General features: G+C 41.2%; 1 protein-coding gene across 1 annotated transcript; it reads left to right on the forward strand.

The window, feature by feature from the left end:
• Positions 1-2,381: 2,381 nt before the first annotated feature.
• Positions 2,382-12,150, forward strand: tpma (alpha-tropomyosin). Its single transcript, XM_084061271.1, has 9 exons — positions 2,382-2,576; positions 3,921-4,046; positions 7,745-7,878; positions 8,710-8,827; positions 9,169-9,239; positions 9,643-9,718; positions 10,233-10,295; positions 10,678-10,747; positions 12,046-12,150. Exons 1-9 carry the CDS (start codon positions 2,463-2,465, stop codon positions 12,126-12,128), a joined length of 855 nt encoding a protein of 284 aa, XP_083917397.1. The 5' UTR covers positions 2,382-2,462; the 3' UTR covers positions 12,129-12,150.
• Positions 12,151-12,617: the final 467 nt, after the last annotated feature.

Consider the following 12,617-nt stretch of genomic DNA (forward strand, 5'->3'; position numbering starts at 1 on the left):
AAAAAAGAAAGAAGACATTTTCAACCTCATTTTCATATAATTAGTCCGAATGCTAATTATTAGATAGCACCATTTCTGTCTACTATAATCTGTGTCTCATTGGTGGTCTATGGACGGTTCAGAAACCTGCCTACCAATGACATCATCCATGGGGATTCCAAGCTAATATAAGCTACAGCCTTTCTCTTCCTTGAAAGTTAACATGCTGTAAAAATATTATAAATAAATAAAGTTTGAAATCTTATTTGAAATGACCAAACCAACTGCCTACCAATGATGTCACTGGTATGCAGGTTTCTGAACTGTCCACAGCCCTCCTCTGAGACACAGAAAAGAGATTATGATGAGCATTAGTGAGGACCAATTATATGAAGATAAGGTCGAAAATGGGTGACATGCTCCTTTAAATATATCAAACTACTCAAACAGTCACAAGTCTTTAACACAAGTCCTCCAAGCAGCCTGTTGGACAGCTGCGCCCGTGGGGGGCCCCTGAGTGTGTCACGAAGGAAGGGGGGGTGGCGGGTGGGGGTGTTGAGGGGTGTTGCAGAAATACCTATCTTTCATTTGAGAAGGCTCTTGTGAGCTCTTGGACTTAAGACAAGCTGCATGATGTGCCGCTACACGGACGACAAGCCTATATGTGATAGCTTGGTGAACATGGTGAACAATGACACGACAGAGCTGTTGACATGATCCTTATTAGTCCCCTGCTGCTGCTACTGCTAGTGTGTGTTTAAGTGTGTACTCAACTGGTATTACTATACTTGTGAGGGCCAAATATTGTGATAAGTACTATAGTAGAATTTGAGAAGGACTGTTTCCAACCATGTCTCAATGGTTGTTTATTCACACTTAGGAAAAGATTGAAGTTAGGGTTAGGATTAGGATCAGGCATTTAGAGGTTTATCCCTGATTTATACTTTGTTGGGTGCCGGTGTCGCGCACCACAAATAGCAGATCTACAAGCTCACAATATGTCACGCTGCTATTTTGGGGTTTCGGGGTAGGGTTAAAACATGTTATTATGGCATTCATAATATCGCCATCCTAAAATGCTGATGATATCCTCACAAATATAGGAATGTGTGTGTGTGTGTGTGTGTGCGCGCGCGCGAGCGTGCGTGCGTGCGAGCGTGCGTGTGACAGTCACTTTCAGAAGGAGCTTATCCAATCAGATCCTATTGCCCTGCATGAGTAACTCATATTTATGACTCAGTCTGGTGATGAAGTTTCACAATAAAAGCAAGAATGCAGTGTCACTGTCAAACATTAAATATGTTTATTTTTGTTGAAATAATAAGTGTTAAATAGCCCTATATATTCTGACAGTAATCATTGCTATATAGAGTGTTTGTTCGGCACAGCCAGGGTCCTGTCTCTCCAGCACTTTAGTACACAGAAAAAACATTTTCAATTTGTGATATTATACCAACTTTATCCAGTCAGGAGAGAACACATTCTCATACAGGATACTGGATAAAGGATAAACAACTGAAATTGGAAGTGATGAAACGAAAATAAATTACAACAAAATTGGATCTGGAACACTATAAAAATAGAAGTTGACAAATGATGTACAGGGTTGGTATCCTCTAATCCTGACCTGAACATTTTATTTTCTGTTTACTATTGAACTGGAGAGGTGGAGAGACCTCAGTTACTGAACAAACACTCAATGATTTGGCCTAGGCCTAGGCTACTATCAGAATATAGAGCTTTAACATTTTTTTAATAAAACTTATTTTCTACAAAAAAACAACAACAACAGTACTTTAAAGTTTAAACCATTAAAACGTGCAAACAATAATAATGCATATTGTAGGCTATAACCTAGACCCTGAATGTAAACTATAGCCTACATTGCTAAATTTTGTAAATGTTTTATCTAATCCCAGAACATTTGTCTTGGTAAATAGCCAACAGTGGACATGGTGATAATTAGGCCACTATGCTCACTATGTTCCAGATAAAACTTCAGAGGAAGAGAGAGACACTATGCCTCCATGGGAGTCCTGCTGGCCTCCATACATCATACATGTCGTTAGAAATAGTAACTTACAGACGTGTTAACTTACAGACGTGTTGGTGGTGGGTGGGTGGGTGCTACGAGGCACATGTGGGCGTCATGAAGACCCCCACCCAGTGGGTAGGGGGTCTTCAAGACGCCCACATGTCCCTTGTATAGTCATCTAAGTTGTCAAATGTCTTGGAACAGCGAATCGGCGAAGAGACCCTAAAAAAAAGCCAATCCAACAGCTGGACACGGCCTCCTAAAAGGTATTGGGTGTCCAGGAGACAGCAGCACAGCAGCATATTTGACCGGGCACTGCTCACCATCAGCTCGCACTCCAGCTTGACAGTCTAGTGAAGGGTCGGACGCTTCTTAGTCTCTCTCTCGTCTTTCACTCCGTTTCTTTTTGTTTATTTTTTACCGTCGGTAATACACACACAACACAGCCATGGACGCCATCAAGAAGAAGATGCAGATGCTCAAGCTCGACAAGGAGAACGCCTTGGACAGAGCCGAGCAGGCGGAGGGAGACAAGAAGGCAGCTGAGGACAGGAGCAAAAATGTAAGAATCCACAGTATTGGCCACCTAGCTCGGGTCCATGGCGTTGGAAGGAGTTCTCGTCAACTCTATGGGAATTTCGGTTCTTTGCGCACGCACCACAGGCTGCGCAGCCTCTCGTCTTTAGTAAAAAAAAACAAAAAACACTTCTGCTACTCACCAAAACAAAGACGGTTTTATGGAGTTGAAAGCCTGCTTTCCTTAGTGGGAACACTCGGAGCCCCCCACCTCACGTCTAAAATACACTTTTTGTCCAGAAAAGAAAATATTTCCCCGGAAGGAAAAAATCTGGTCAATAGAAAAATTCCATTGGCCAGATCTGTAGAGGGCGCAGTGGAGGAACCAAAAACGTATTTTTCCTTCCGGTGAAATATTTTCTTTTCTGGCCAAAAAGTGTATTTTAGACGTGAGGTGGGGGACTCCGAGTGTTCCCACAAAGTAGAGTAGGCTTTCAACTCCATACAACCTTCTTTGTTTTTGTGAGTAGCGAAAGTGTATTTTTTATTTTTTACTAAAGATGAGAGGCTGCGCAGCCTGCGCTACCGCGGGTGTGAGGGGAAAGGATGGAAAGTAACATAGCGTTAAGGAGAACTACCGGCCGGGCACCCTGTGCAGCAGGACCTCATCCCGGAGCTATATAGCAGAGGGAGAGGTTCCGATTGGAGCTATACGTCCGTCCGTCCATCCATCCATCCATCCACATCCAGGCACTGATGCTGGCTGTCCGTGGCGCACCACGGGTGCGTTTGGCACAGTGCGTGCGCCACGGACCGTGGAGACACATGGGTGTTTATTATGCCACGATGGCTCTCCTTTCTTTTTAACGGATTAATTCATTTGTTTTCCGCTAGAAGTTTTCAAACATTTTCTTTCTTAATTTAAATAACATATATACAAGCTCACAACGTGTGGCAATGTAGCTTGTAGATCTAAATACATTTGTTTTAATTAAGCCTACAATGACATCCAAAATAGGGACGCTGGGGTTAAATTGGTTTGAACATTGAACTTGTTTCTCTATAGAGTTATATAGATTAACTCAACATAGATCATTGTTCAAATCCTGGTTACTGTAGAATGATAGTTTGTTTGTTCAGTTCCAACAGCCTATTGGGAAGTATTAGTTGTTTTCACACTTGATACATGTATTAATTGTAGCAGCACGGTATCAAACATCATTCATTTAGCTGATTAAGAGTGATGATTATAATGATGTAATGTTATTATGCAAGACATAGTTTAATATATCTGCCTCATTGTGTGTTCTTACATGTATCTAAACTATGTCCCCCTTTTCTGTGTGTTTGTCTGTGACACATCCCCACCTGAACACTGTTCTGCACCCAGCTGGAGGATGACCTGCAAGCTCTGCAGAAGAAGCTGAAGTCCACTGAGGATGAGTTGGACAAGTACTCTGAGGCCCTCAAGGACGCCCAGGAGAAACTGGAGCTTGCTGAGACCAAAGCCACAGATGTGAGTTGTTTGAGGGGAACCAAAATGGCCCTAAGGAATGGGGCCCTCTGTTGAAGAGGCACAATAATAATTACAGAGCACCGTAGCACCATATTCACTAGTGCTCTAGGCTTAGGCCCCCCCTGTTTCTCCTCTACACCAAATCTCTTTACTGAAAATAGCCAATCTACAAGCTCACAACGTGTTGTGCTGTGTGCTTGTAGATCTGCTATTTTCACCGAATGTTAGCCACAGGATAGGAATGCTAGGGTTCAACTGGTTAAAAGAAAACAAGAAAAATGTGTTTAAAGATTTCATCGAAGCCGGTCCAGGACACAAGCATACAACTGGTTTGACATTGAACCAGTATCGTGTTCACCAGATGATAGCAAACTAATACCTGGAAGGACTGAAACACCTGGTCTGACATTAGATAGACTTTCAAAGCCTAATGGCCTATTGAAGTCATAGACAAGGCTAGTTAAATTTAGCCTATGTGCTGTATATGGTGATGTTGCAGCTTACTGGCTTAGCAGTGGTGGCCCCCACAACCATTTGGGGCCAATCTGAGGGCCAGTGTTGAGTTTCACTTGAGTATTTTTTTAGGCACTTTAAGATTTGTGGCCCCGCAGCCCTGGTCACTCTGCTGTCACATCCAGGACAGATACAGTTACATGTTTGTCACCCTCAAAGCTACACAGCAAATGACTCAAAGATTCAAACAGTTTTTTTGTCACAATGAATGTTGGTCTAATTGATTGGTGTGGCCATAATGAGTAAATAATAACTAAATACATAAATAATAATGTATTTATAATCACAATAACTCACTATTATAATTATAATGAACTCTAACAATAATGATAACAAGGTTGATATAATAGTTGTATTTTAGTGAATAAGAAACAAAAACTGCATTTTTGTAGTTCAGATTCAATCCTGAAATAATATATTTTAACCACTTTAAACCCCAGCGTCCTTATTGTGGGGAAGGCTTTCGGAGAAAATAGCAGATCGACAAGCTCAGTCACAACTGTCGATCGGCTATTTTCAGCGAAAGCTTTCCCCACAATAACAGAGAACAGAAAAGACACTGTACAGAGTCCTGAGGGACTTTGGTCACCCATATGGGGTTTAAGTGGTTAAAGTGGAAACCATCATTTCCGAAATAGTCAAAACGTGACATAGTGATTTTCTGGACCTGTGCAAGATGCTGCTGGTTCATTCACACATTTCACCAGTGGGGGAAGCACTGAGCTCAAAACAAATCCTAAATCACATGCATGACAATAATATCCACAAGAAGACACAATCCAAACTACCGATCTATCTATGAATTAGGCGATAATATAGTGGATTTGAATGAACACCTTGAACGGCCCCCAGCCAAAAAAACTATAGGATTCTGATTGAAAAATCCTATTAAAAATCCTATAAGATTTTTTGACCACAACAGCCACAACTGCATAGATTTGAGTTATTCTCCCTGACTCAGTCAGATTGCTTCTAATGCATCCCAGCAGCAGCACAGTCAGTTCCTTCCGGTACTTGCTTGATTAAAGACATTACAGAGATCAGTGAGGATCAAAGCAACCGCCCCGACGCATCTCTGCCTGGGGCGCGTCTAGTCTGGGAGAGCTGCACGCAGGACGTCAGAATAAGCCCGTTAGATTGATAGATTATAGATAGATAGATAAATAGATAGTTAGAGATAGAGAAGCAAACATGTCATCTTTGGAGGCTGTGAAAAAGAAGATCAAGACCTTGCAGCTGCAGGCAGACTTGGCGGAGGAACAGGCTAATGCTCTACAGAGAGAGCTGTGCCAGGAGACCAGGTCCAGGGAAGCAGTAAGGAATAAAACATACAATACGCGCTTTAATTTAATAGTGATTTATTGACAATTAAAGGGATATTTCATTTCAAATAAAAAATTTAAAAAATGAAAAAAGTAATGGAAAAATAAAAATGTCCATTACTTTTTCCATGTATTTTTTATATATATTTGTGTATGTTTATTTTATTCGAAAGTGAAATATCCCTTTAACGCCTCTTTTATTTATCCTGGGGTCGCTTATTGCCGACCAGAACATGCAGATCTCCAGGCAGAGATCTGTTCTTGGCATTTGCACGCCATGCATCTACGATGGATTTAGATTTAAGGCTATACATCAACCTTAATGATTTAAGTCAATTAACGCAGGCGGCTGGCGGCATTAGTAGTGCCATGCTGCTCAAGAAACGTGCCATCATGGGCCAGGGTCGTGATCGTATATACGCTATGGCTATGTAATAAAAACATGTGAATTATGCGGGATGATATAAGTTAGCCTTGGATCAAGACTGTCGTAGATTTCCTTTATCGATTCTGACATTAGCGATAAAATAAATCTATGACAGTCTTGATCCGAGGTTAATATTTAAGTGTTTGTTTGCCTCGTTTAAAACCATCCATTAGCCTACGATGCGATCGCACAAAAAAAACAAAACAATATAATAACAATGGAGATATTGCTATACAAGGACTTGACCCACCCACGAAGACCACCAGTCACGTCACACCCAGAATAAACAACCATCATGTTATATGCTACTATGACAGGACCACCCGACATGATACGTCAGTGGTTCTCAACATGTGGGTCGGGACTCACAGGGGGGGGTACCCATATGATTTTTTGGGGGGTCCCCAGATGACAATTTGATTTTTTTTAAATAATGAAAAGAAAAAAAGACCATTACTGCATCAAAAGTAATCAACAAACTATACTATAAAAACTGGTCAAACATTTGCCAAATTGTCAAATAATATAAGAAAGAGGCAAACATTTTGAAAATAGCAGATCTACAAGCTCACAATTTTCACAATAATTTCACAATATTTATCTGTGGAACCGAGTCAAGCTAAATTGAATGCCTAAACTCCTACAATTCCAAGTGCTTGACAGATTGGGGGGTCCCCAGTTCAAATATGATTATTTTGGGGGGTCACAGCCTTAAAAGTTTGAGAACCACTGTGATACATTATCCTCTTGGACGCAATTTTTTATTATGGTGTCACATTTCCTCTCTGGCATGATGTAGGCTAATAAGCAACATACTTGGAGAGCATCCTACATCAGCTGTTTGTTCCTATAAAATAAGAATTTTAGTATAATTGCTGGAGCCAACATGTGTAGGCTATCAAATATGTTACAGAACCCATGTAACTTCTAGGGTCAGGATCAGCTTTATTGTCACATCACAGGTTTACAGGTGTTAAGAAGTGGGTGGCATTATATTTTGTGTAGGCTACAAGTTTCCATCATTTGTAGTTTTCAGGAAAGGGAAGAAGAATAGAGATAGTAAGAAGAGCATGAAAAATAAGGATATAAACAGGTCAAATAATCAAATGTTCCTGGTATGAGTAGAGTGAAAAAAGTATACAAAAACAGATCAGATATTCCTCACCGTATATATTTTTATATGTGATTCCCTTAACATGTTTCTTGAAACATAAGTCAACACCAGGGTTCTTGAGGGTTTGAATAAATGATGTATGTAGAAGAAATGTTTCCCCATTCAGCTGTCAATCTCTTAGTTTTTGTCTTAACGTTTGATGATGTATACTATAGTATACAGTGTACATGTGCACATACATATGTGACTCTGTATAGGTGAAGCCTGTGTGTTGTTGACATGTTGTTGACATGATGTTGTTGTTGTTGTTGTGTCCCGGCAGGCTGAGGGTGAGGTAGCCTCGTTGAACAGACGTATCCAGCTGGTTGAGGAGGAGTTGGATCGTGCACAGGAGCGTCTGGCCACGGCGCTGACCAAGCTGGAGGAGGCTGAGAAGGCTGCTGATGAGAGCGAGAGGTGGGTGTTGGGCTAGCATCTTCTCACAGTCTGCAGGACCACTACAGAATGATCTACTGAGCGGGTTTCTCATCATACAGGTCTGCTGACCTGTATGATGATAATCTGTGTTGGTGTTTTCACTGTGGACGGCCCCAGGAGGAATAGTCTCTGTGCATAACTGTAGTCCCAGGTTTTTTAAGGTGGCATACCAAACAAAGCTATGGGATAAGGAACCGTAACATGAAATGGGTACATGCCTCCTTCTAGAAACCCAGGACTACATTTATGCACAGAGCCTAATTGATCTCCTCACAAAGGACAGTGTTTATGCAGTAGTCCAGTGATTCTCAACCTTTTTAATTACAATTTGATATGCATTAAGCCACAAACCCCTATTTTGAGATGCTCTGGGACCCCAATCCACACTGTAAAGTCCTCTCAGAGTCCTTAACTCTGACACTGTACAACTGGAACCAAATGGACCCTTACAGGTCCATTTTCAATACTCTTCAGAGTTACAGACCTGTACGGGTCCATTTGGTTCTGACAGTCATTTAGCTGGGGGCCCCCTGGAGTATCACACTGTCATATCTTTACCCATCAGCTGTGGGTAAAGATATGTAATGTAACAGAGCCTCTTCCTGAAGACCAAAAGCCTATTATCTCCCCTGGCCCAGGGGGATTCCGACTAGGCTAGTGGTTAAGATGTTTGGCTTTAGTGTTCCTTCCCATGCGGGAGACCGGGCTTCGAATATCTGTGTTACGGATGCAATAAATCATCACAAATCAAATTGTGAAATGGCTGCGTGTGGCGATAGCTGACGTGTTGTTGTGTTTTGTGACCTCCAGAGGCATGAAGGTTATTGAGAACAGGGCGATGAAGGATGAGGAGAAGATGGAACTGCAGGAGATCCAGCTTAAGGAGGCCAAACACATTGCTGAGGAGGCTGACCGCAAATATGAGGAGGTGCGTTAACTGTACTGTTGACTCTGTACATTGTTGTAGTATGGATCTGAACCAGATATATGTTGGCCACGTGTTCTCATGTTTTTGTTACTTAGACCACAAACATTAAGAATGTTATTTAGACAGCATGTTGTTTAGACAGATTCATTGTTTATGTAAGTAAGTAACCAGCTCATTGTTTATACGTGGTATCCTAGTTTCTTTGAGGCACTACATTGTTCTTTCTGTACTCCACTTATGTGACTGTTTACCTTGTTGTTTGTTGACTCTGGATAAGAGCATCTGCTACTGTAAATGGCTAAAATTGTAAATTGTAACCACATTGTGTGCTGTGACTCCAGGTGGCCCGTAAGCTTGTGATCATTGAGAGTGATCTGGAACGTACAGAGGAACGTGCTGAGCTGTCTGAGAGGTAAGAACTTTGATAACCCTTCCCACTTGTTCAATTCTGTGGCGTCTGCACTATTCCTTGAGGTTGCTGCTTTAAATGTGAAAAGACATAGTTCAGTAAAGGGCCATTCACACCAGTATAACTATAATGAATGATAACTATAACTATATAGTTCACCATTTTCTTTGTTTTAGTTGTGGTGTGAACGAGTTTATAAAACTATATATATTTATAGTCATAGTACTTTGTGTGAACGACCCAGGATATATGAACTGAATGTAAACAATGCACACTCACTGTTCTACCATCATTTCAGTCAACGTTTATCCTAATAATATGGTTCTCTCCTGTTTCTATCTTTCTACCCTCGACACTTTCACCTGCCAATGGTCCCTGCTTCCTTCATCCATAACTAAACCACCAGCAAATGCTCTGAGCTTGAGGAGGAGCTCAAGACCGTGACCAACAACCTGAAGTCCCTGGAGGCCCAGGCAGAGAAGGTACACATCTGATCCTCTCACATTATGGGGCGGTGTCCACCAAGGTGTTTTTTTTTTCCTGAGCAAAACAAGCAAAGGTGGGGGTATGTCACATCAGCATTAAAGCCCAAGCTTCCCCCCACACACCCACACAAACAGAGGCCTGGGAAATAAATTATGGTCTACTCTAAATCCCAGGCGACAGTCAAAAGCAAGCAAACATGGGGGTTTTGGATTCTTTTCAATGAGCGTCTATCCTGCAGTGTTCACGTTTGGCATCTTTATCTTCTTTATCTTGTTGCCAAGAATTGTAAGAGTTGATATATTTTCAACTCTCGCCGTTTGGATGAGAGCGCATTTTCAGCTGAAAAAAAAGACTTTGGTGGACACACGGTCTAACTGTAGAAAATACTTACCTGTAGAAAGAGATGTTTTCCTCTTAGATCTTTGACATGATGTACTCCTTGTTACGGCATTTTATGTGTGACATTGTGGTGATGTTGGCGTAACATTAGGCTCTTTTGTGTGTCTACAGTACTCTGCAAAGGAAGACAAATATGAGGAGGAGATCAAGGTGCTCACAGACAAACTGAAGGAGGTACGTTCACTCCAGTACACAAACATAATTCCCTACTGATTAATTCACCGGTACAGTACCTATCCATTTACTGTACTGTACTTCCCTCTAGTGTATTATATTGTTGTCCCTTGCAATTCCTTGTCACTAGGCTACCTCAAATGATGGTGATTGTTGCATGTTGATTTAATTGATATAGCATTTATCTTGAATTATTCTAGATCTGTCTCCAGAATGGTAAAACACAAACATGGAAAAACACAATATAAGATAACTTGACTGTTGATCGGAGACAGTTAACCACTTACTGTTTGCCCAATTCTTAATCGTACGGCAAGCTCACAACGCATTTTCAACAGTTTTGAAAGTGGTTAACATTTACCTCTTTGCGCTCTCCTCCAAGGCTGAGACCCGTGCTGAGTTTGCTGAGAGGTCAGTCGCCAAGCTTGAGAAGACCATTGATGACTTGGAAGGTATGAATCTTTTCCACTTTTTCTTTCTTTCTTTCTTTTTTATGTTGACCATATGTATTGACCACATTTGTTTTTTCAAGTGTGGATGTAGACCTTTTGTTTTATTCACCACAATTGAACACAAGCATATTTGACCTGTTTCAGAAACCTCAAAAAGACAGTCTGTGCTTTGATCTCACTCAGAGACCTCTTTTTCTTTTAGTCATAATTAATGCTTCTCTATAATATCTTCTGACAAACGGTTGCTCATTTTAATGCACGAGACTCATATTTGACCTGTCCTGCAACAAGCTGGCATCTTCATTCCCTGGTCAGCAGTATTGTTTGTCCAGACAACCGCTCTGGGACAAATATTTTGCACACTCATTGGTACTCTGGCAAAACTCTGCCAGGGAAGCCATCTACATTACACAGGTCCAGTGTACTGTTGTTAATGTGGGCGCCAGTGGCGGATAGTAACTAATTACATTTACTCAAGCACTGTACTTGAGTAAAGGTTTGAGCTACTTTCACTTTATTCGAGTATATCCATTTCTTGATATTTCTAATCCACTACATCTCAGAGGCAGATATTATACTTTTACTCCAACTACTTTTCAGATGTTGATTATTAATACAAAACATACATACAGTGACAAATGATGATGTATTATTATAGATTGATCTACCCAGCAGCACATACAGTCATTAAACTCAGTCCCACCTTTACCAGCTACAACATTAATGTATTACTAATTACAATCCAATAACTGATGATTGTAAAATAGACCATTCTGCATTATGAGTACTTTAATGTTTTGTGTATATTTATTAAAAAAAACTTTATTCTAGTACAATTTTGACTTATTGTGATATTGCTACATTGTCTTAAGTTAAAAATAATCTGAATACTTCTTCCACCACTGGCGGGCAGATACCTTTCTCCTGCCAAACGTGGGTCGCAAATGCTGTGCGCAACTGCGAGCCACGCTTGGGAGTAGAAACCTCTGAGAAAATGCCATTAGCTGTAGAAGGACAAGAAGGTCTGAGGAGGTGTTCAGAGCCAGGGTGGAACATGTGAGGCCATTTCTTGGTGACACTTAAGGAATGTCACGTCTTAGCAGCTGTCCTGTCACACCTCGCTGGCCCTCTCTATTTATGTCCTGTTGGCTTTTACACTCTCTTTGTTGTTTGTTCCTTTGTTGACCTCCCCACACCCCCCTCACCATTATTTTGTCCTCATTATTTCCTTGTTTTCTTTTTCTCAATTTCTTCGCCATCCCTCCTTCACGTCCCGTACACTCCTTTTCGCACCATAGATGAGTTGTATGCCCAGAAACTCAAGTACAAGGCCATCAGCGAGGAGTTGGATCACGCCCTCAACGACATGACCTCCATGTAATTCACCACCTGCTTGTGTCCGCTCCGTGCCTTAGCAACCCCCCTCTCCCGAACACACACACACACACACACACACACACACACACACACACACACACACACACACACACACACACACCCCTACTCACTCTATTTCACCATAACTCCCTCTAGTGGCATGTGTCATGTAATGTAATTTATGTTTGAATGCTGAAGTTTCAATTTACTCGACTAACCCCGTTATTTATGTGGTAGAGAATTTATTTTTGTAGTTCACTAGCTAGCTTTCCCATAGCCTCTACGTTTGATGAATCCTAACAGTGTTTTGTACTAAATAATTTATTTTTACTTTGCAACTTCAGTAAATACCCACTGAAGTGAATCCATTTTAAACAAACTTTTACCCCCATATTCTACCGTATCGATCGATCGATCTGTTTGGTTCATCCTTACTTTTACCATTCTGCATGTCTTGTCGTTTTCATATTTGATTCCTTTCTCCCTCCCAACA

This window comes from Gymnoscopelus microlampas, assembly GCF_963454915.1.
Source record: "Gymnoscopelus microlampas genome assembly, chromosome: 1".
Taxonomy (NCBI): Eukaryota; Metazoa; Chordata; class Actinopteri; order Myctophiformes; family Myctophidae; genus Gymnoscopelus; species Gymnoscopelus microlampas.